This window comes from Capricornis sumatraensis, chromosome 8 (genome assembly GCF_032405125.1).
Source record: "Capricornis sumatraensis isolate serow.1 chromosome 8, serow.2, whole genome shotgun sequence".
Lineage (NCBI taxonomy): Eukaryota > Metazoa > Chordata > Mammalia > Artiodactyla > Bovidae > Capricornis > Capricornis sumatraensis.
In genome coordinates this window covers 43,037,469-43,062,553 of record NC_091076.1, presented here as the reverse complement: position 1 = coordinate 43,062,553, position 25,085 = coordinate 43,037,469, and the positions used below count along the sequence as shown (strand labels likewise).

The 25,085-nt window shown below is 41.7% G+C and overlaps 1 protein-coding gene across 1 annotated transcript in view; it reads left to right on the top strand.

The window, feature by feature from the left end:
• The first annotated feature begins 939 nt into the window (after positions 1–939).
• The window catches only part of CTSC (cathepsin C), a 45,094-nt gene continuing 20,948 nt past the window's right edge, over positions 940–25,085 (top strand). Inside the window, exons 1-3 of the mRNA XM_068979150.1 lie at positions 940–1,159; positions 3,242–3,387; positions 22,453–22,619. Of these exons, the coding sequence (XP_068835251.1) occupies positions 988–1,159; positions 3,242–3,387; positions 22,453–22,619 (485 nt within the window). The 5' untranslated portion in view covers positions 940–987. The remainder of the gene's footprint in view (positions 1,160–3,241; positions 3,388–22,452; positions 22,620–25,085) is intronic.

Below are 25,085 nucleotides of genomic sequence, written 5' to 3'. Positions count from 1 at the left end.
TAATAATTACCAGCGATCAGACTGGCACTCTGAAACCTGATCACAAGACCGACTATCTCCCACCAGCTACCTTCCTCATCCAGGGCAAGTTACTTCCTCTCTCTGGGCCTGCAGCTTTTCAGTTGTAAAACAAGAGCCTCAGTGCCTGTACGCGTTTGCGAGCGCGCGGGCGCGCAACTAAATCCTATAAAATTAGCAGGAGGGCAAAAAAAAAAAACACTAATACACAAAAACTGCAAGTTTGCACTACAACTGAATTCTCCCGTAGACAACAGGCCAAGAACATGAACAGGAAACCGACAAAATCAAGCAAAAAAAAAAAAAAAAAAAAAAGGCAGAGAAAGTTTTCGGAAAAGGAAGGAAGAGCAGTTTTCAAACAGCTGGGGGGTGGGTGGGAGTGTGCTGGTGGTCGCATGTAAAGTAGTTCTGAGGGGAAAAAGTTAACTGAGTGAGGATTAAGTGGGGACGACGAGCAAGTAAGGAAAGCTGCCCTGTCCAGACCGCGCGCTCTGGACCTTTCTCCCAGCCTGCATGCCGCCAGGCCCTCACCGCCGCCTCCGCACCCGGCTCCCGCTTCTCTCTGACCTTCAGTCTCCCCTCGCCCGCAAGCCTGACTCTGTACGCCCCCCCCTTTTTTTTTTTTCTTTTTTATTCTCAGTCTCCCTCCCTCCGTTACCCCTCCAGGAGCGAAGGAGCGCGTCCGGGGCGCCCCTGGAGTGGCGGTGGCTCTCCCGCCCGTGGAGAGCTGTCCTCGGGCGACCGAACCCAGAGCCGGCGGCCCCCGGGTGACCCGCGCGCCCCGAGCCCCCCCCGAGGGGCGGAGCGACTCCCGGGCGCGACCCCTAGCCCCGCCCGAGACCCCACCCCCGCCGGGCCGCGTTTCCGGCCCCTCCGCCGACTTTAAGGCGCGCGCGGCCGCGGTGGCTGCAGTCCCGTCCGGCGCGCTGCGGCTCTCTCCCGCCCACGCTTCCTCCCGGCTCTGCCGGCATGGGTCCCCGGCTCGGCTCGTGGCTCGCCGCGCTCCTGCTGCTCGTCTGTGGCGCTGGCTCCGTGCGCGGGGACACGCCTGCCAACTGCACCTACCCCGACCTGCTGGGCACCTGGGTCTTCCAGGTGGGCCCCAGCGGCTCCCAGCGCGATGTCAACTGCTCGGTGATGGGTAAGCCGCTGGCGCCCGGGCACCCGCTTCCTCCCTGGGTCTGCCCGGGGCTCCTGCCCTTCGATCCCTGTGCCCTTGTCCCCGCAGCGAACCCCCCGCCCCTGCTCCCGTTGGCGGGTGGCCGGGATGTCGTGGCTGGACTTCGGGTCCCTCCGGGCGCCCCCTCCCGCTCCAGGGCGGCGATGTCAGAGTGGAGAGGCTGAGCGCTTCTAACTTCACGTGGTCTTGATTGTTTCCTGGGCCCTCAGCACTTTCTGCAATAACTTTTTTTTCTCCCTTGAGTTTTGTTTCTTCTTGTTTTTTGTTTGTTTGAAAGAGAGTTGAGACCGATCAATCTTATCTCCCCATCCAATGCTCAGTATTTCGTTGTGCCAGTGAAAAATGAGCTTAAAGACTCTTGAGAATATAGCTGTTAACTTTTTCTCCTTTTGTTTGATTGTGAAAGAGCCCTTATGCCCAGCGGTTTTGATTTGGACTTGTGTTGATGCTGTTAGTCTGAGAAAGCTTCTGGTATGGTTCCCCTCCACAGTTTCATGTATTGGAGGATGGGTTCATGTACTGCAGGGCAGGTAGTATATAATTGTTTTTTTTAATACCTCTTTAGCCAGTAATTTGAAATGCACGGAGCCAAGCACAATGTGTAGGTCACGGAAGGCTCTCAGTATCTAGTATCTGAGCAAACTCAGGGAGTTGGTGAAGGACAGGGGAGCCTGGCTTGCTGCAGTCCATGGGGTCACAAAGAGTCAGACACGACTGAGCCTCTGGACAACATTTGAGCACACTAGAACATTTCCTATGCTCTCAGATAACACTGCTATCCTGAGGACACAGTTTAGTCAAGGAGAGGAAAAACACAGTCTTGGGTCAGGAGAGGCCCTCTAGTTCAGTACAGGCCCTTACCACACAGTGGCTTCTGCAGAATGAGCAGAGCTCTTGGCCACAATTTCCTTGTTAACAGAACAAAGATTGCTAGTTCATTTGTCACTGAACAGACTTACTCAGCTGTCCAACTCCAAGTGACGATGTGGCACTTCATAATATGGGGCATTATAATCTTTTTCTCTTTTAAAAGTTGAACTTGGAGGTCCAAAGCAGAAGGGAGATCAGGGTTTGCATTGTTCTGTCGCGTGGAATCTCCTGTGTGCGCTCAGTCACTCAGTCCTGTCCAGCTCTTTGCAGCCCCCATGGACTGTGGCCCGTCAGACTCCTCTGTCCTTGGAATTTTCCAGGCAAGAATACTGGATTGGGTTGCCATTCGTATTCCAGGGGATCTTCCCCCCCAGGGATCGAACCCGGTTCTCTTGTGTCTCCTGCCTCGGCTTTTACCACTGGTGCCACCTGAGAAGCCCTTGGAATCTCCTATTTCAGAGCATTAATAGGAAACATGGAAAATTTGTGCACAGCGTGGAAACTTCCAGAGTAGACACGCAGAATCCTTTTCAGGCAGCCTCTGCCCATATACCATACTTTGACCTTAATCTAATCTTTAAAGACAAATCTGAGTCCCTATTTTCTGAAGGTTAAAAGTTTAGTTCCTATCAGTATAAATTAGCTTTGTAGGATAAAAACCTTGAGTGTGCTGAAGACTGGAAGGATTGAGATTCTGAGATTCTGAGCTTTGTAGCCATTTAGGAGAAAGAGACCCCATTTCTTCTTTGACGAGATCATTGTCCTTTGTTCTTATGACCTGATAGCAGATGTTTTTTATGTTTTTATATTTCCACTTTTTGACTACCATTTTGTCTTCTCCCCATTTCTGTCTGTCATTTTCAACATTCCCTATTTCTCCTTTTCTTCAGGGAAAAATTTTTTCAGTGTTTGGATCATCTGGGAAGGTAGTGGGGGTCTCTACCTGATGGGTTACTTAATATATCTTTTGAGCCCCCACTTCACAGGCTTGCCTGAGACCCCTCTGGGATTATTCAGAAAGAGGCCACAACATACTCTGATATCTTCATAAGCCAGATCCTCTGGTATTCAGCAGCAGGAAAAGAAAACTGCTTAAAAATAACGGAACTTATAGATGAGACTACCTCCCATCGAAGTCCAAATAACTTTTCTTTGTTGTGTATTTTCTTTTAGGACCACCAGAAAAAAAAGTAGTAGTGCACCTCAAGAAGTTGGATACAGCATATGATGACTTAGGCAATTCCGGCCATTTCACCATCATTTACAATCAAGGGTTTGAGATTGTGTTGAATGACTACAAGTGGTTCGCCTTTTTTAAGGTACATTTTGTTGGAATATGCATTCATTACTTCTAATGATTTGATATCTGAAGAGTCTTCTAATGAGGAGACCCTCAGTATTTTAACTTTAGATTAGGAAGATAACCAGAATTGTACCAGTTTTTCCAAGAGAAATTAGATGATGTAATTTTGCCACTTTATTTAAGATTATGACTTTGGTTTAAAAAAAAAACACACACCGAATCTATATTTGCATGTGTGCAATCCATCTGTATTTAAATTTACATTTTGGTAAGTATGACTAAATAATTTATTTTCTTTATTAATACACTTCTATTTCTAATTGTTGCTTTAGTTGGCTTCATACTGAATCCATAGGAAAGACAGGAATTTTATAAACTTTTCTTGAGGTTATTATACTGTCTCTCTTATCATTGTTTGTTAGCTCTGAGAAACTGACCTGAATGACTCATTGAAATAATGTCATGTACTAAATATATTAATGTGAATAACTTATTTGACTAAGCTCAGACAAAGAGATGGAGAGCCTTGGGGTTACCCCTTGGGCTAAAGTAAAAGGTAGCCCCGCCAGCCCAGCTGGTTTTCTTCTCTCACCGGGGAAGAACTGATGTCCATTCCAGTGGTCTTACACACTGCTGCTAATTGCAGACACACTCTAGGGTAAAAACAGCTGGGCACAAACTGCAATCCATCCCAGATATCCTTCCTGTTTGCAGAATATTACATGGTTTAAGTTGAACCCACAAGCCGGAGACTAGCTATTTCTTATTATAAATAAAGGTTATAAAATAGAGAATCTTTCAAGGGATAGTATCAATAGCCTTTAAAACATATGGTAAGAGTTAACCAATTAAATGATAAGAGTTAACCAATTACAGGATTTTGTGGGAACATGAGGGAATGAGTCTGTTAAAGATGAGGAAAGACTAAGAACCAGCAAAAGACGAGTTTCTGAATTTATTGTGATTCCTCACGTGGGTTGTGATGTAATCTGAGTCAGATTTCTTAGAATCATAATGCCCAATACTTTTTTTTTTGTTTTTAACTATGAGGACCCCTTCTTAATATGAAAAAAGAAGAGAGACAGGAAAAATTGTCTCCTCTCACCTGGATTGGCTGTCTGCTTTTCAGCTGGTGGGAACCAGTCCATCTGTGCTGGCCACTGGCAGGCCAGTGGTCTGCTTTATTAGTTGAAGCCAATGCTTGACCATTTATTAAATATTTTTTATTATCACCCCTAGATACTATCACCCTATAGATACTATGCATTTTTAAAAATTGTTAAGAGTATCTGTATGAGTTTTTAAAGTGGTAGTGTGTAATGTGATTCCATCTGAATATAATTCTTGATCTTAGGCCTAGGGCTCTGTAGACCTCTTACAGGTACTCTGTTACAGTCCTTTGAAAGTTCTTTGCTTTTAGGTTGGGAGTCAGTGCCTGTGGACTTGATGCTCAATGAAAGAGAGATTCGAATCAATTCTTAATCATGTACCCTCTTGCCCCTCCTTTCCCCTTTTCTCCCTTTTTCTTCTGTGGATACAAAACAGGTAATTGATACTTGTTTAAAACATGCAAGTGAAGTAGAATTCAATTGAGAAATAGGTTGCCTGAATTATTTAAGTACAAGATAGGGTGTAGTATATAAATAGATGAATAAATAGTTTTACCCATTTAGCTTGGAAGACTTTTCATTCTTCACTTTGGTAGACTTGGAGAAACGGGCGGTGGAGCCTCTGATAACACCGTCAGTTACCTGAGATGTAATCAGAAATAGGCAAGGGCCATTTCCCTCCATTAATATTTTCCTGTCGGTTTGTCTGCTCTCAGCTTGAGTAGCAGTCTGGAGGTGGTGGGGACAGAGGGGATGTCTACCAGCCATACTGACCCTTGAACAATAACAGGTTTGAGCTTCATGGGTGCACTTACACAGAGATTTTTTTTTTTTTTTGATAGTAAATACTGCAGCACTGCACGATCAGAGGTGAGTTGAATCTGCAGATGAGAATCCAAGGTTGGCTGGTACCTTAGATGTGGAACCCTGATTGTGGAGGGCTGACTGTTAATTATTGGTGGATTTTCAGCTACTTGCAGGATTGGTGCCCCAAACCCTGTGTTGTTCGTTTGTTCAAGGGTCAACTCTATTTCTCTTTAAATCAAAGGTGTAAGCAGATTTCACACTTTTCTGTAGCCTCAGAACATTATTTTCAGGTAAATAAAGGCTTTTTAAAGCCAAATAAGGTGATAAGTGTTCTCAACCATAATTGGGAAGTCATTGTATAGTCTGTTGTAGGGTAGAGCCCTACCTGATCATGTGCTTCTGAATGGCATTCTCTCATTAGGAATAAAAATAACAAGAGTGATCTCCTGCTACTTATTTCAGTATATTTTTTAAAGTGTCCATTTGGCCAGAACCATTATCAGGACTGTGTTTTCTTTTCCTGCTGAAAAATCAGACACTCTAGTCTGTGGTTAGGTCATGTGATAAGTGTCATAATTTCAGTAAGCAGAGCAGAACAAGATATATGGTTTTAAAATTTCTCTCAACATAATCGAGTAGTTCCAGAGAAACATGCTTTCCAGAGTGATAAAATGGCATGTTCTCTTAGCAACTCCAACTAGAAAAGTAATGGAGAGCAGCAAAGCTTAACAAATTTAGGAAAAATTATAAAGTGGAGTTGACTTTACATAATAGGACAAATACTTTTGGGGGAACACTTTTTAACATAGAAGTCTTGCTGGACTTTATCCGAAGCCTTACGGAATTTTGTGCAGTGGTGCTGGGGAAATCATGCTAGGTGTGTGACCCAACAAAGTGCACCTATTTACACAGAGGCATGTGAGATTTTTTTTTTTTTCCTACCGATTTTAGAAGTAACTTTTAAATGAAAATTATTTTTTTAAAAAATAATTATCAAAATATAAGCAGTATTTTATTATCCAGCTATCATGTATAAGCTAACTGCTATTGCAGAAACATTTGACGAACGTTTGTCATTCATACCCTCCGTTGTCAGTCTGCGAATCAGCTGGATTTCAGGTCTCTCCTCTGACTGATAACAGACTCTTCCACTTGTTCGCTCTTGCCCTGTTTCAGATAGGCTTTCATGAAATTGTTTCTTAGGGTTGTTCCTGCTCGAGTTTGTTGAGCAGCTGATGCGGGCAAAGTATCCTGTTAGGTGTCTACTCCTCATCCCCAAGCTCAGCCTGCAGTTCAGAACAGACAGCTTCCACACCATTCTCCCTACATTCCAACTTTGGAGCCATGTGGTACCACTTTTATTGCCAGGAACGTGCTGTATTAAGTTACCCTTATTCAGGCCTCATCTGGAGAATAAGCAGAATTTTTCATGATTTGTTCTTTTTAGGCCTTTTTTCCCTTGGTTTTAACTGCTTAAGAAATTGGCAGCGGAGTAGGATGATCTCAAGCTAGATAGATTTCCTTCTCAAGAAGGAAATCTTGACGCTGTAAGTTTATGCGCTGTGTGAGTCAAGAAGGAAGCACTAGGTTTATATTTTTGAAAGACACTTTTTCCTACTTAACTTTCACCATAGATTCAGTTATCAGAACACTCGGGGTTGGGGGTTATAAACTCAGATGAATTTAGGGCTTACCCAGGCAGATACCTAAGCATCTGAAACAACTTTATGTAAAGCAGTAAGGAGTAATTTGATTTATGGCCTATGAAATGAAAACTTTCCTACAGACATTTGAATTCAGTTTTCCCTTAAAATAATGTGCTGGCCACAGACCAGTTTCTAAGATTATCAACTTTTAATAGCATTGCCATTTGGTTGTAAGTCCAACACATCTGCAAATGAAAAGTACTTGCAGATAAAAAACAACCACCTTCTTTTATGAAAACACACAATGTAACAAAACAATATAGAGGGTGTTTAATTATGACTGACTTTGTGATGGGTAGGTAAATGGTTATTTTTTCTTCTTTATGCTTTTGTGTACCTTGTTCATTTTTTTACCATGAGCATGTGTAACGCTGCTCTCCACTGGCCTCTACCTGATTGCCAAGGAAGGAAGTGGTATGAAACAGACTCTGCTCCAAAGGATACCCTTCAGTTGAATAGGCTTTCTAACCTTTTGCTGTTTCCCCTTTTATTTTCTGAGACTGTAAAAGGAAGTAGTAGAGAATGAACTCAGTTTATATTTTGAAGATTAAAGTACTCAAGGGCTGAAGAAAGTACATGGAAGAGAAGCTAGATTCATAATGGCTGAAAAACTTATTTGGTGATGGTTTAACAAAGTTCACTGATTTTTAATTGAGTTTTTGTTTGGGACCTACTAGTCTTAGTAGAACTGTAAGCTAAAAACTCTACCATGAGTATGTCTAAAGCAGCTTGGTACTCAAAACAAAGAAATCCATACCAGAGGATTTATTTGCCCATTTTGTGTGCTAGTGACTTGTAAGTTTCAGGCTTGTCACAACAGCCAGAAATCATGTGTTTTCTACAGCAAAGGATTTGGGAGTCTCATTGTGGTCTTTTCCATTCTGACTTCTGGGTTTATTTTTAAGATGTAACAATTCAACTTTCAGAGTATTATTGGGATAGAGTTACCTGCTTTAATATAGATTGAATACACCAAAATGAGGTGTTTGTCTTTCTTTTAAATAACTTGATGTTTACTTTTAAAAGTGTTTCGATTGAGGAAAAGAATCAGAAGACGCCTAGCCATTTGTTTTCTTTCATGATGATGCTTTATCTCAACTTAATGACTGAGTTTTCCATTGTAAACCTTTCATAGGATGTCACTGATCTTATCAGTCAGTTTTTCATGCAACTGGGAACTGTGGGGATGTATGATATTCCACATCTGAGGAACAAACTGGGTGAGCTCCATTGAAATACTTCTAACTTTCTTATTAAATGCAAGCTTCCCTCCTCCATGGTGGCTTATGTAAGTTAATGTTCATTTCTTCATCAGGGAGAGGGAGTTGGAGAATAGATAGATCATGGTTTTCTTACAGATTTCTCGCTTGAGCCTGCTTATTTGCCGCTTCTTACCTGCCTGCAGTTTTTTCACTTTAGTATGCTCTGTTTACACACAAGCTTTCTCAAGCATGATGCTCGTAAGTGGACATGAAACCAAAAAGGTAAAGACTCAGTGAAGGAGAGGATGGCCCAAATTCAGTTCATGTCCTTGAAGTAGCTGTGCTGCCTGAGATTCCTCATTCTTTTCCTAAAATGACTCAAGAGGAACCTGTGTGAGAACATGGCATTTTAGATGTGTCTTCCCAGTAGAAAAGGCTCTTCCTAATGACAAATTAACATATCTGTCACTCATCCCTATGAGACACCACCTGTGTCTTTTTAAACTGGTTCCTTCTCAGAACAGACTATTGGCTAGGGACAAAAGGATCTTTTTTTTTTACTGTGTACATTCTCCTCATACTTTCAGAATAGATGTTTAAATCACTGCTCTCCCTGGATCCATAAATTTCGGTAGCTAAAATTTTGATGGAAAAGTAGGCGGTGAGAGAGAAGAGCTGATGGGGACTTGCCCTCCCTTGCGTTTTATACAGCCGTCTTTCCCCATTCCCTTCCTCTTTTACGTAGCTCCTAAATAAGGAAATGAGATATGAAGAAGGGAACTGGGGCAAGTGTTGAAAGTACCATAGCCTTATGCTGTGTCATCGTTTTTCAAGCTGGTTAATGGGCCAGCAGTGGGCCACACATCTGCCAGGGAAAAATTGTTCCTAAGTTGTGTCACTTCGTTTTGTAAAGCTCTGAAGGTTCCAGGCAGCCACTAATAAGAGATCAAAGTGAAAATTAGAGCTGGAACCCATAGGCTAGCTCTTCCGAATTTATTTCTGGTAGTTTAGTATGTGCAGACTGTGTGAAATTAGCTTCCTTTCAGAACTGCTCAGGATCTTTATTATGCCGTAGCTGAGGAGGGAGCTACAATAGAAAAACTTTTCAAAGTTTACCACGTTTTCCTCAGAAAAAATAAGGTATTCTCAGAATGCAGTTTATAAAATTCTATCTTGAAGCTCTCGTTCTTTTCCTAACTGGGGAGATGCTTTTACCAGTAGAAAAGATAGGTCATTTGTAAATGGGATAAGTAGCCTTGTACCTGGGAATATTGATCAAAGTCGCATTAAGCCTGACTTCCCTGGTGGCTCAGACGGTAAAGCCTCTGCCTACAATGCGGGAGACCAGGGTTCGATCCCTGGGTTGGGAAGATCCCCTGGAGAAGGCAGTGCAACCCACTTCAGTACTGTTGCCTGGAAGATCCCATGGACGGAGGAGCCTGGTAGGCTACAGTCCATGGGGTTGCAAAGGGTCGGACACGACTGAGCTACTTCACTCGCTTGCATTAAGCCTACGTCTGGAATTTGTAAGATATACGTGCTATTATGTCTAGGTTGCTAGATTAGGCTTCTTATCTATATTTAAAAGCTATGTCAGGCTTATTTGGTAGCATTTAATTTGAAATGCATCTGCATGTGCTTCTTGAGCATGTTGGCTGCACGCACGGTACATGTTGCTTAAGCATTCAGCTTTTGAGAACAGTGGCTTTTTTGTGAATGTCTTAAATAACATTAAAAAAAAATGCCAGCATTTAAAATACTCAGTACTGGTATTATTTTTTTCCACGTAAATAAATGAATATGTTTAAGCATTTTTTAAGAGACAGTGTGATCCTTGTTGGCTTGTAACTCTAGTTTTCATTGTCTTTTAGTTATTAAATAGAGCGTCTGTTGAGCGGCTCTTTTAAAACCACAGCCAAAAACAGACTTTGGGGCTAAGAGGCAGAACAGCGCCCGCCAGTGGACCTGCCTCTAACAGCTCGCAGAGGCCTCTAGCAGCCACAGTCCCTCTGGAGTCTCTGAGGGCACGTAACACGCAGAGCAGTCCTGGTACCTACCTCCGAGGCAGCTGCCCTCCGAACGTTTCCTTGGAAAGCAGCCACCGCCATTTTGGAATGTGAGCAACCAAAGACCAAGCAGGAAAAAGGAAAAAGTTCTGCAATTCTTAGGTGGCTTTATCCTTCAGCCTTTGAATGAAAAGAATGATATGCAACACCAGGGTGTTTTGTTGTTGTTGTATATTTTTCTCTTTTGAATGTTCTTTTGTTGAAGTGATGTTTTTTTTTTTTCAAACTGCTTAGGACTTGAATTATTTGTTGTATTTTGTGCAGATTTTTACTCACAGTTAAAATGGTCTTCCCACGGGCCTTCTCTTTCTCTAATGACCTTGAGGAACCTCAATACTTGTTATAAGAAGAAAATCAAGCTTCAGAATATCTTGAGATGCACAGATGCATTATGGGAGGGAAGAAGTTCCCAGGGAAGACATGTTTGGGGAAGGGAGCTTTCTGAGATAAGCTGAACTGCTGAAGGGTCTCTTTTTGCAGATCATAGATCTGTAGTGCCCCTGTCTAGAAAGATGGTATGATTAATGCATTTGGGGCGGGGGGGGGCTATATTTTTTTCTTTAGATGCCAGTCTTGTGCTAAGAGCTTAACATGCTTTACCTTACAAATAAATGTCCTGTGAAGTAGATATTACTAGCTTCAGTTTTCAGATAGGGAGAATTACTCTCATACAGTGCTTAAGCTCACACAGCTTCTGTTTGTTTTTTTTTTTAATTTTGTTATTTTTTAAAATTTCATTGGCCATGCATGTGGCATCTTAGTTTCTCAACTGGGAATCAAACCCACATTCCCTGTACTGAAGTGTGGAGTCTTCATCACCAGACCACCAGGGAAGTCCCACACAGCTTCTAATTGTAAAATGATACGGGCTATTTGCCAAGTTTGTTTCAGAAAAAAATATTGGTACTTCGGGTCACATTTGGGTAGATTTTCTGGTGAATCCCAAATGTTAGTTCAATGCACTGAATTGCTCTTGTTAAAATTTTAGGAGAAGAACTGGCCTGAAGCTGAGATTTCCTTACCAAATGAGGCTCCTCATTTTCTTTCCTAAGCCTGGGTCCCTTTATTCAAGACAAAAATTTACTTTCTCCTTCCTTTTATAGTTCTCCAAATTGAAGGAGAGTTTTATAAGCTTCGAATTAAGTACCCTTGTCAAGCTTACTTCTCTTAATTAAGTTATTGTTCAAAGCCATTGCTGCCTTTTAGTTCTTTCCTGCTACACAATGGACTAGTTTCCTCCTCAGTTGTTTAGAGCTGATTAAACATCAGCTTTGGCAAACCAGAAACGTGGGGCTCCACCCAATTCATATTTCCTAGGAGGACTTTTCTGCATCCCTTGAATTACTCCTTGAGTGGAGAAATCTTTCTCTGCTGGTAGGTTGTCATCATTACTTTACTGGTTCAGATACTTAAGTCGTTTGAGAGGCACTGGTCTGCTGTTCTGGAAAGGTGGTATCTTATAAACACTAAGGAACAGTACATCCAACTGCTACCTGGATGCTTTCTTCCATTCTGCTAATTCTGTGTCACTCAGGTTCTGGGTGCCACATCTGTGCGGTTCCCCAGCTCTCTCCATCACTGGGAGGGACGCCATTCTGTTGGTTCCAGGTGTACTTGGCAGGGATTTCTGACCTGGTAGTACTCTGCTGTAAAAGGAATGACTTGAGCCTGTCTTCTTCTTCCAGACTGAAAGCCTGTCTATCTTCAGATTTTAATGCATGTAGAACTTTCTCTGGGAACTTTGGAAGATTATCCACATGTCTCTAATCTTTTCAAAGACTTCAGAAGTAACACCAGCTTTCAAAAACTTAATTCTATAGGATCCTAGAAGCACAAATCAGGAATGGTGCTATGCTTATATTTTTGGTGTTGTGTTCTAAAAAATTTATCATGTTCCATGCCTCCAGTGTTCTGTAAGAGTTGTGTATTTTCAAACTGGATGTAAATACTGACAAAGCAACAAGTGTGTATATATTTAGCGAGGCATTTAAAATCACCCCTACCAAAGTAGTTTTTTCCCAAAGTGGTTTCTTTGAGTAACTTTGCATTTAATGTTTGTTTTGATTATAGAAGACTTGGGTACAAAATTGCAGGTATCTGTGTTAGAAGCACCCATAAGAGATTACTGCTTAGCATTCTCTGTTGTAATTGCCTGTTTGTCCTTCCCTCTGATTTTTAAACTCCTTGAGGGCAGTGATCAACTCTGTATTCCCGACCTTTTAATTTCATATGTATAGCACACTATGTGATAAATGACAGACCTTCAATAAATATTTGTAAAAGAAAGAAAATTGAATAATACACCATTGTGTTGTTTTCCTGTTTCATTGTGTTTCTGACAGTATTTTTGCCTTTGTGTCCTTTAGAGGCTGTGGTGGATCTTCAAGCCGTATTTGTTGAATGACTTTGTAGAAAAGGGATGAGACTTTTAAAATTTTATTCTGCTTATTTGTCATTTTTAATTTTTTGTGTGAGACTATAGAGGCTAACGGAGAAGGCAATGGCACCCCACTCCAGTACTCTTGCCTGGAAATCCCATGGATGGAGGAACCTGGTGGGCTGCAGTCCATGGGGTTGCTAAGAGTCAGACATGACTGAGCGACTTCCCTTTCACTTTTCACTTTCATGCGTTGGAGAAGGAAATGGCAACCCACTCCAGTGTTCTTGCCCGGAGAATCCCAGGGATGGGGGAGCCTGGTGGGCTCTAGTACATGGGATCGCAGAGAGTCGGACACAGCTGAGTGACTGAGCATGCACGCAAATCAGCTGTCGGGAGACACTGAGCTTTATTGGTGTCTACAGTGGTTCCCCAAAGCCTAGATAACCAAAGACTCATATTTGCTTGGGATGCCGTGGGTTATCTGTGCCCCACCCCTTGAGAAGCACTAGCTGAAGGTTGTTACTGTTGTCCAGTCACTCAGTTGTTTCCGACTACTCACGACTTCATGAACGGCAGCACGCCAGGCTTCCTCATCATTCACTATTTCCCGGAGTTTGCTCAAACTCATGTCCATCGAGTCGGTGATAGAATCCAACCATCTCATCTTCTGCTGCCCCGTTCTCCTCCTGCTCTCAGTCTTTCCCAGCATCAGGGTCTTTTCCAGTGGGTTGCCTCTTAGCATCAGGTGGCCAGAGTATTGGAACTTCAGCTTCAGCATCAGTACTAGAGTCAATGAATTCTGAAATTTCTTTCAACCCTATATCTTAAGAGTTTACAAGCAAGTAAGTGAGGAATGAGCCAAGGGACTTTGGTTATCTTGCTGAGGATCAATTTGCTGTTTTCTTAACTAGTTCTGGAACCTGCATTTTGCTTTAAAGGGGACATCGTCTCAGCTCTGGAAATAAATCGGTGACCCTCCGTTTTCACAACTGCCAATTCCTTAAGTAAAATGCTAGAAATTATTTGGTTGCAACCACTGCCACAATTTCCTATCAGTTTCACAACTGATTAAAACTCAACTTTTAAAACAAATGGTCAAGCTGAAATAGTGGGCAGAAAACTAGAAGGAATCCTTGGAATGACATAGGTTTGTTGATGAAAGACGTGACTGTCCTGGACGGTTGGCGAAATACCTGTTTAGGAAGATGTGCCTTGTTCTAAAGGCTTTATTCACACCGCAGACTGACAGCATGTGCAAACAGTCTGCACTTGTGGAGACAGACACGGAACACAAAGGGCAGAGTATGGCGTAAACACTGTTCTTAAGTATTGCTGGAAGGAAATCTCTCTACTTGTGCGGTGTATCATCAAATCATTTAACGTCATACAAAGTATTCTTTACCAAATGGTGCTTGATGGATTAGACCTACATGTCCAGATTTTTTTTCTTATGTATTCCACAGTATGTGGTGTTGTTTAGTCACTAAGATGTGTCTGACTCTTTTTTTGTGACCCCATGGACTAGAGCCTGCCAGGCACCTCTGTCCATGGAATTTTCCAGGCAAGAATACTGTGGTGGGTTGCCATTTCCTTCCCCAGGGGATCTTCCCGACTCAGGGATCGAACCCAGGTCTCCTGCATTGCAGGCAGATTCTTTACCAACTGAGCTATGAGGGAAGCCCAGTTACATCATTAGTATTTGCAAATCCTGTTTTCGTTGTAAGTGTTATTTGAAGCCACTTGTTCATTGAGTTAAATTACATCAGATGTAAGCCACTTGAGTTAAATTACATCAGATGTGCGTGAATCTAAGCATGCACACGTGAGCAGGAATATGCCGTGTTCCAGCCATCTTACAGGCAGCACGCTGCGATTAACAGGTGAGCCTCTGACACTGGAAGTGCGTGGGCATATCAGTGTTACTTTGTATATGAACTAATAGTGGAAGTTGGTTTTCAGTTTTATTTCTCATTTTGGGAAACCACTGGTTGACAAAGTAAAACTTTTATCCGCTGCTCAGTTGAGAGTTGGGTTTGAGAGTATAGGTTCTTTGATAACATGAATCAAGTCTTAACAGCTTCGTATCCCCCATGGTAACAGATGGTAGTGTTTATATTGTTACTTGTTTAGTATTTTAGAAGTTTTTAAACTCTTAACGTCAGTGTCATCTTTATCCTTGATAGGAATCCAATGAAGTAGATATCATACCTGTTACCAGCTGGCAAAATTGAGGCTCCTTAGTTGTGATTTGTCCAATGTTACATAAATGATAAGTGGAAGAACGGGAATTTAAAGGGCAAAGTCCTTTTTACTAAAGAGCATTTTTTCTCATAGCCAGTGCATTACATAAAGGAAGTATTCAAATATTTGCGAATGTAATCAGGAAAACAGTGGAACAAAAGGTGTAAGTGATTTTCTCACACTTAGTGTCAAAAAGCAGTTGAGAATGAGATCCAGGATAAATAAGTTCTAAAATATCCCAACCTTTTCTTTTTCAATTGGTTAATATTGCTAGGTAATTGGATGGAATTGAATAGTTGATAAAATGAATAGGAAAGTGAAGCAGGGCGGCTTTCAGAATGGCAACTCAATGATAATTTTGAAGAAGCAAATGAATAGTTACTGAATGCTAGTAGTTTTCTAAACTTAAGTGCTAGGATTTGTAATTTCTTCAAATTTTGTGTGATTATCTATTTGTTGCAATAGGAATTGGCATCAATGAATAGAAACTTAAATTATCTCATTTGTGCAAGTCAGTATTCAGAGACTGTTTATATAAATAAAATAAATGAAAATGGTTAGAAAAAATTTTGACTACATTTCAAGCTGGATAGTGTGGCCAAAACTTCAATTTCCTACTTGGTAATATTTTCAGAAATCACATAAGATGTATTTTACAGTAGCAGAAAAAAATGACAGCAATACTGAAACTATTCAAATCAAGAAAATAATGGGGGCACAGTGCATGGTCCTCTCAAGGTACTAAGTACTTGGCTTCTGGGGTGGGTTAAATATCTCTTTTCTACTACGTTACAGCTGTCCTGCATAGTGGTATTATAGTCCTCTCCTCCCCTTCATAAAGTAATTTCAGGTTCTAAAAGAAGACCGTATTATTTTAGATTGGGAAAACTACAGACTAATATAAAATAAAAATTTTAATGGAAAATAATTCCATCAAATTAATGTATAAAAAATGGTACATAAATGGATATAGCCTCTCTTAGTAATTTGCTTGAGTGAAAACAGTTAAAGTTTTTAGGATTATTTTGGATCACTTAGAATGTTTAGATGGGGCTTCCTCGGTGGCTCAGATGGTAAAGAATCTGCCTGCGATGCAGGTGACCTGGGTTTGATCCCTGGGTCAGGAATATGCCCTGGAGAAGGGAGTGGCTGCCCACTCCAGTATTCCTGCCTGGAGAATCCCATGGACAGAGGAGCCTGGTGGGCTACAGTTCATGGGGTTGCAGAGAGTCAGACACAACTGAGCAACTAACAAGCACGTTCAGAGAATGTATAGACGCTCTGTATAAGTAGGGAGTCTGAATTATTTACCTACTTTGTGAATAATAAGAAAACCATAGATGGAAAGACTGTGCAGTTAGGAAACTTGCGGGGATATTTTGGAACTTTCAGGTCAGCCTAAGTTTACAGGTAAGGAAACGGGTTTGGAGAGGAAAAATTGACATTCCTGAAGTCATACTAGGGGTCAGAACTTGGGTCTCTGGGAACCCTTTTTAATTATAAAAGTATCACGCTTTAATTATAAACTTTTCCGAGTTTCTCATGTTACTGTTTAAGTAGAATTTGGCATTTGTTGTTCTTTCTGTTATTCATTTATTTACTCACTCATCCAGTAAATAATTGCTTTCTACTGCTAGTGTCCTAGTTACCAAATAAGCAAAAAATCCTGTTCACTGTGAGAACAGTGCTTATGTGAAAAGAATAACCCTACAGGCTACTGTGAAATTACATGGGTTAGTATTTATAAAATACAGCCTGTGAGGCTGAGTCTGTTATAGCATCCTGATTTTTGCAGATGAGGACACTGAGAGTACAGAGAGGGTAAGTAACTTGCTCAGGATCACACAGCCTATAAGAGGCAGAACTGGATGCCATCCAGGAGTCACGCCTGCTGGCCATGTCCTCTACCTCTGCCCCGAATCAAAAATCTTTGACAAAAATTTAGGTGAAATTAGATGACCTTTAGATGTGTGGATCTTAGATGAAATCGGATGAAACAAACGTTTAAGTGAAACAAAAATTTTAAAATTAGGTAAAAATTTAGGTGAAATTAGATGACCTTTAGCCATGTGGGTCTGTCCTTGGATAGAAAATTTAGGTGACCCTTAAGATGTGTAGGGCAACAATTTGAATCTGACTCATGAAGGCCAGTTAATTTCCACCTTTTTTTTTTAAGGAAATAATGAATAAAGCAATGATTCTTACAATATTTGAACTCATACTTGAATTATATCTTCTCTATTTAACTTTGCAAAGTCTCCTTTTTTTTTCTCCCATGAGAACAGTATCCCAAAGAATCATTTTGAAACTCACATAATATAGATGAAAACCTTTTGCAGATTGCTTAAGCCTTTCCTGTGTGGTTTCTAGGTATCTCCTCTCAGGGTTTTTGGCCAGTGACTTGTATGTTTATTTCTCTGGCACTCTGTGACAAGACGGAGTGTATAAAGAAATGGTGCGTGGTATTTGGGAAGAGCACTTGGTTTTAGAGTCCTTGGTTTGGTTCTCAGTTCTAGTTCAGCCACCTCTTTTAGGTCTCTTTTCTGTCCCCTGAGTCTATACCTTTATGTTCTGTTGAACCTTTAAGATTTATGAGTAATCTGTAAAATGTATATAAAGTATGATGTGATCGGTAAATGTTAAGATCCTGTAGTTCCATAATATTGATGATGAAGGGTATAGAGTCATTGATCAATATGAACGGTAAGGATCTTTAGCACAGCTGGTCATGTTTTAAGGATTTTTTTCTTCTTCTTTAGTCAAAGTAACAACTCAGCCTTTCCCTCAAACGGAAATTCATTTCGTATTAGCGATCATGTTTATAATTATGACTAGCTGTGCCTGCTAGGCAAACAAAGCCACACTGACGAAATACATGGGGCCCATTTTTTCTAACGTGCAAGCCTTGAACTTTTGGTATGTTGGGAAAGTCATTTCATCTGTGATCTAAATTTCTGGGGAAATTTCCCAGGCTTTTCCAAGCATGGTTAACTTGCTGAACCATGTGGTTTTGGTTCAGATAAATAATCCCATGAATTACATGTTTGCATAGTTCACGGAGTTCCCATTGTCTTAAGGTCAGGCGCTACATCAATACACAGTGTGTGCATGGCTCGCACTTAGCATAATGCCTGGAAAGTGTTATGTGACCGAAAAGTATTTGATATATAAGTGAAAGGGCTTATTGTTCAGTCGCTGAGTCATTTTTGTCTCTTTGTGATCGCATGGACTATGGCACGCCAGGCTTTCCTGTCCTCCACTATCTCCTGGAGTTTGTTCAGATTCATGTCCGTTGAGTTGGAGATCCCTCTCCTCCTTTTGCCTTCAGTCTTTCCCTGCATCAGGGTCTTTTCCAATGAGTCGACTCTTCACATCAGGTGGCCAAAATATTGGAGCTTCAGCATCAGTCCTTGCAATGAATATTCAGGGTTGATTTCCTTTATGATTGATTGCTTTGATCTCCTTACAGTCCAATAGGATATATAAATAATGTTTTTTTTCTTTTTTTTTCAAGAAACTTAACCATAGTCCCAGACAGAACAAAGTTATTCTAGCAACATCTGGACCATCCCTCATAGATGTTCTTTTCTAAGACTTTGTTGGCATGTTTCTCATTCTTAGGAAATAGCATTTTTTTAAAGTGATGAGCTTTACAAAATCTATCTTTTTATAAATATATAACTTCATAAAGTTAAAAAGGTTTTATATAACTTTTTATATAACTATTTTTTTATAAATAACCAAGAAAACTCCATTCAAAGGCTGTTTTCACCTTTCATTTTTTAAAAACCATGTTTCATATTAATAAAAAATTTTACATATTTACATTCCACTTAAGTACCATCTTGTAATTTTTTTCCTGTTAATAGCTCTTGGGTTGTTTTGTTTGTTTTTTCCTTGGACACCCTGGGAGGTTGTAGGATTTTATTTCCCTGTTCTTGTTCAGTCACTCAGTCGTGTCTGACTCTTTGCAACCCCATGGACTGTAGCAGGACTCAAACGTGGGCCCCCGGTGGTGAGCGTGTGGAGTCCTACCCACTGAACCGCCAGGGAATTCCCAGGTTCTCTCTCTCTCTTTTTTTTTAAATTGTTCTAAACAGAGAGGTCAGCACATTTTCTTGCAGGGTAGATAGTAAATGTTTTAGGCTTTATGAGTCTTATAGTCTTTGTTGCAGCACCTCATTCCTGCTGCTGTTGCACCAAAGCAGTCAGAGTCAAGATACTATAAACCAGTGGCCCTGGCTGAGTTCCAGCAACACTGTTTATAAAAGCAGGCAGCCTTCTCCAGCTTCTTCCTCTGTGATGAACATCCTCCTGTGTTTAGCTTTTTTTTTTTTTCATTTATGTGTATCTGACACTTTCAACAAGGTAGCTCTGAAAAACTCTTAAAGCCTTGTTAGATTACTTTTTTGTTTAATTGGAGGAAAATTGCTTTACAATGTTATTGGTTTCTACTGTGAGTGAGTGAGTGAGTGAGCTCAGTTGTGAACGACTCTTCGCTACCCCATGGACTGCAGCCCACCAGGCTCCTCCGTCCATGGGATTTTCCAGGCAAGAGTACTGGAGTGGGTTGCCATTTCCTTCTCCAGGAGATCTTCCTGACCCAGGGATTGAACCCAGGTCTCCCACATTGTAGCCAGATGCTTTTCCGTCTGAGCCACCAGGGAAGTCTGCTGTACAGGACTGTACAATAATGCAAATCATCATAATTTTATATATAAAACCCCTCACGACATGGGGCTTCCCAGCTGGCGCTAGTGCTAAAGAACCTGCCTGCCAATGCAGGACCTGTAAGAGACATGGGTTCAGTCCCTGTGTGGAAGATCCCCTGGAGGAGGGCATGGCAACCCATTGCAGTGTTCTTGCCTGGAGCATCCCATGAACAAAGGAGCCGGGTGGGCTATAGTCCATGTGATAGCACAGAGTCAGACACGACCGAAGCGACTTAGCACACAAGCTCTCCCACATGAGGCTCCTTCCTCTCACCCATCCAACCCCTGTGGGTCATCACAGAGTGCCAGGCTGGGCTCCCTGTGTTACATAGCAACTTCCCATCAACTGTTTTAGATATGAGGGATATATATATGTCAATGCTACTTTCTCAATTCATTCCACCCTCTCCCTCCCCCTGATGGATCCGCAAGTCTGTTCTCTATGTCTGTGTCTCCATTTCCTTCCCTGCAAATAGGTTCACTGGTATTATTTTTCTAGTTTCCATACATATGCATTGATGTATGGTATTTGTTCTTTTTCTAACTTCACTTCCTATAACAAGCTCTAAGTTCATCCACCTCACTAGAACTGACTCAAGTGTGTTCCTTTTTATGGCTGAGTAATATTCCTTTGTATATATGTACCACATCGTCTTTATTCATCTGTTGATGGACATCTAGGTTGCTTCCATGTCCTGGATGTTCTGAATGGTGTTGCAATGAACACTGGGGTACATGTCTTTTTGAATTCTACAGCATTGGTGGGGGGGAGCAGTGGCCTAACCCTGCCTGGCCTGTCCACATCATATGAGGTTACCAACGTTAGATGGTTTTGATCAGTGAAAATAGCTTCAGGTAGTTCAGCATAATAAATATGAACTTTTATTAACTTTTTCATGTGACATACCCTCCAGTGTTGCAGCCCAGTCATATCCTAGACCTTTATTTCAGTGTTCCTTTGTCCTAAGAGATATTCTCAGCTCGGGGTAGGGATGCAAGCTTCACAGTATCATGAAGCACCAAGACAGAACAAAATGTACACGTGAGTAGCCTGCAGTCACTCACCCAGTGCAGCCTACTGGGTGGTGAATCCCAGGATCCAGACCTAGCTCATTTGGATTCTAAGACCATGCATTTTTAACTCCATGTTGTTGTTACACAATCACTAAGTCGTGTCTGACTTTACAATCCCATAGACTGTAGCCCACCAGGTCTCTCTGTCCATGGGGTTCTCCAGGCAAGAATACTGGAGTGGGTTGCCATTTTCTTCTTCCCATACCAGGGATCAAACCCATGTCTCCTGCATTGGCAGACAGATTCCTTACTACTGAGCCACCAAGGAAGCCCTTTTAACTCTATGCCTAAAATTCAGAGACTCGGATGCAGTGAGGTAGTTTTACCTTTAGGTGTAGTTCAGCTTATACATTCCTTTAAACTTGGGGTTTGCAAACCATGGGTCTGTTTTTGTAAATGAAGTTTAACTGGAACAGACTGTGGTTCATTCCTTTATGTATTTCTGGTGTACCTCTCACACTGCCAAGGCAGGGCGGAGTGATAATGACAGAAGCCTTATAACCTGCAAACGTTAATGTATTTACTGTTTGCCCCTTACTCAGGCCACCTAGCACAGGTGAAGTAGTATCCATTATGCTAGATTTAAGAGTCCACAAACTACATCCCGTGGGCTGAAACCACCCTACTGTGTGCCTTTGTAAAGAAAAGCGGTGAAACACAGCTGCCTGTGCTCATATCTTTATGTTGCCCTTCACTGCTTTTGTGCTTCTCTTCTATGAAGTCAGTGCCTGAAACTGTCTGTATTCAAGTCCCTTCTTAAGAAAGTTTACCATGCATTTTTTTTTCTTTCCTCCTCCTATGCTCTCTACTTTCATTCAGGATTATATATCCTTCCTCCATAAGGATATATTAAAATATGAGGGTTTTTTTAGGGCTCTGGAGCCAAAGTATGTGAGTTATTGATCTATCACTTCATACAGTTGACCCTTGAATGGCATAGGTTTGAACTGCACAAGTCCACTGTATTCAAGTTTTTAAAAAATAAATATATACTACAGTACTACGTGAGCCAGGGTTGGTTGGTTCCTTGAATGCAGCACCCAGGATACAGATGGATGATTGAAAAATTATATGTGGATTTTTGCCCGTTGTGTATCGGTGCCCCTGCTCTGTTCAAGGACCAGCTGTAGTTATTTTTCATTGTCAATACTGATATAAAACAACAGGCTGTGCTAGTGAAATAAAGTGGAGAGAATATTTAATAATTAGGATATTTTAACTCCCCATTCATGATTAGAATTTGCGAAGTTGGAAGGTTGACAGAAGAAAAAATTTGAATGCTTTGGAAGGTTTTTGTATTTTGCTGGAGTACCTCTTCTCTGAGTGGACCGGTCTGAGGAAGTGAGCAGGATTGTGTTGTCTCTGCCCCTTCGCAGCTCTGTCACCGTAGGCACTGCTTGCTGTCTGAGGTGAGCCTCACTTACTCACTGGTCAGTCTCCTCAGAGGCTTGCTGTGATGATTAAATGAGGTGCCTTTGGTAAAGTGCCTTAGAAAGCAGCTGCTTTAAAAATAGTGTTTTCTTCACCTGCCTTTCATTCTGTTGCAGTGTTGGTTGTGTAAATTTTGCTCGGTGGTCAGTGATGCTAATCCTAAAAATGTTTCTTTCTCTTCCTCTTTTAGAATAGTTCTCAGACTGAAACCTCTCAGATTTTGTTTTGCCTGACGGAGGCTGGTCCCTCAGGTGAAACGAAAAAGAGGTGTCGTTACTGTGAATGAGAGACCAGGAAACGGACCTGAGAGAGAACAGGTTCATGAGGCTTTTCCTTCTCTTGCTTGGTTGCAGTATAAAGAAGAGGGTGGCAAGGTAACCAGTTACTGCCACGAGACCATGACTGGCTGGGTCCATGATGTGCTGGGCCGGAACTGGGCCTGTTTCACTGGAAGGAAGACAGGAAATACCTCGGAGAACGTGAACGTGAACACAGCACACCTTGCGGGTCTCGAGGAAATGTGAGTTGTCATCAATCAAAGATCCATTTAGTTTTGTATGGTGTTTATAGGGATGTGTCTATATTAATCCTTGGAAAATTTAATTTGATTATATTAACTTTATTTGACTTAGAAACATAAGCCATGTTATGTACCACTTTACTGGAAAAATACATTGAGTGATTTAACTGAGAAAAGAAAGTATTTTTACAAAATACTTCTAAAGTAATGGACCAATGAGGGCTTTAAAGAATATTTATATAAAGGACCACAGAATTGAGTGACTTATACAGGCAAATGGAACAACAGACAGATTCCAAGTCAGGAAAGGAGTATGTCAAGGTTGTATATGGTCACCCTGCTTATTTAACTTATGTGCCGTCCATGGGGTTGCTAAGAGTCGGACATGACCGAGCGACTTTACTTTCACTTTTCCCTTTCATGCACTGGAGAAGGAAATGGCAGTGTTCTTGCCTGGAGAAACCCAGGCACGGTGGAGCCTGGTGGGCTGCCATCTATGGGGTTGCACAGAGTCAGACACGACTGAAGTGACTTAGCAGCAGCAGCAGCAGCAGCAGAGTATATCATGCAAAATGCTGGGCTGGATGAAGCACAACCTAAAATCAAGATTGCCGGGAGAAATATCAATAACCTCAGATATGCAGATGACACCACCCTTATGGCAGAAAGTGAAGAACTAAAGAACCTCTTGATGAAAGTGAAAGAGGAGAGTGAAAAAGTTGGCTTAAAACTTAACATTCAGAAAACTAACATCATGGCATCCGGTTCTATCACTTCATGGCAAATAGATGAGAAACAATGGCAACAGTGACAGACTTTATTTTTGGGTGCTTCAAAATCAATGCAGATGGTGACTGCAGCCATGAAATTAAGAGACGCTTACTGCTTGGAAGGAAAGTTATGACCAACCTAGACAGCATATTCAAAAGCAGAGACATTACTTTGCCAACAAAGGTCTGTCTGGTCAAGGCTATGGTTTTTCCAGTGGTCATGTATGGATGTGAGAGTTGAACTATAAAGAAAGCTGAGTGCTGAAGAATTGATGCTTTTGAACTGTGGTGTTGGAGAAGACTCTTGAGAGTCCCTTGGACTGCAAGAAGATCCAACCAGTCCATCCTAAAGGAGATCAGTCCTGGGCATTCATTGGAGGGACTGATGTTGAAGCTGAAACCCCAATACTTTGGCCACCTGATGCAAGGAACTGGCTCATTGGAAAAGATCCTGATGCTGGGAAAGATTGAGGGCAGTGGGAGAAGGGGACGACAGGATGAGATGGTTGGATGGCATCACTGACTTGATGGAGGTGAGTTTGAGTAAACTCTGGGCGTTGGTGATGGACAGGGAAGCCTGGCGTGCTGCAGTCCGTGGAGTCACAAAGAGTCAGACATGACTGAGTGACTGAACTAATCCTAATACAGAAAAATCATTTTATTATTGCCATGTAGTAAGATGTTGCAGGCTTCTCAGATGGCCCTAGTGGTAAAGAACCCACCTGTCAATGTGGGAGACATAAGGGACATGGGTTTGATACCTGGGTCAGGAAGATCCCTTGGAGCATGGAATGGCAACCCATTCCAGTATTCTTTCCTGGAAAATCCCGTGGACAGAGGAGCCTGGCGGACTACAGTCCTTGGGATCGCAAAGATTTGGACAAGACTGAAATGACTTAGCACAGCACAATAAGATGTTGCAGAATCCTTGCAGATACATGTTTATTCTGCATCAAATATAGGTGATACTAATCTAACATAAATCTTACGGCAATAAATAACCGAGTTTCAAGTTCTTAGTATTTATGTAATGTTTTTGCTGAGGCTCACATAACAGATTACACAGACTGGGTTAAGCAACAGAGATTTGTTTTCTCCTAGTTCTGGAGGCGGTAAGTCCAAGGTCATCACGTCAGCAGGTTTGATTTCTTCTGAGGACTCTGTCCCTGGCTTGCAGATGGCTGCCAACAGTTGTCCCTACACAGTCTGCCTGTCTGTGTTCTAATCTCCATTTCTTATAAGTATGCCAGTCATGTGAGCTTCCCAGGTGGCTCAGTGGCAAAGAATCCACATGCTAATGCAGGAGATGCAAGAGACTTGGGTTTGATGCTGGGTCGGGAAAATCCCTTGGAGAAGGAAATGGCAACCTGCTCCAGTATTCTTGCCTGGGAAATCCCAGGGACGGAGGAGCCTGGCAGCCTTTAGTCCATAGGGTCACAAAGAGTCTGACATGACTGAGCAAACACACACACATACCAGTCATACTGGAGTAGAGCCCATCCGTGTGACCACATTTGACCTTGATGTCCCCTTTAAAGGCCATGTCTCTCAATATAGTCACATTCTGATATACTGAAGGTTAGGACATGAACACATGAATTTAGTTTATAACAGACAGTTAATATTTTTCTTAAGTCAGGTCCAGTGTAAGTCACTGTGAACCACACAAGAGATTTCAGACTTTATTAGCTGGGAA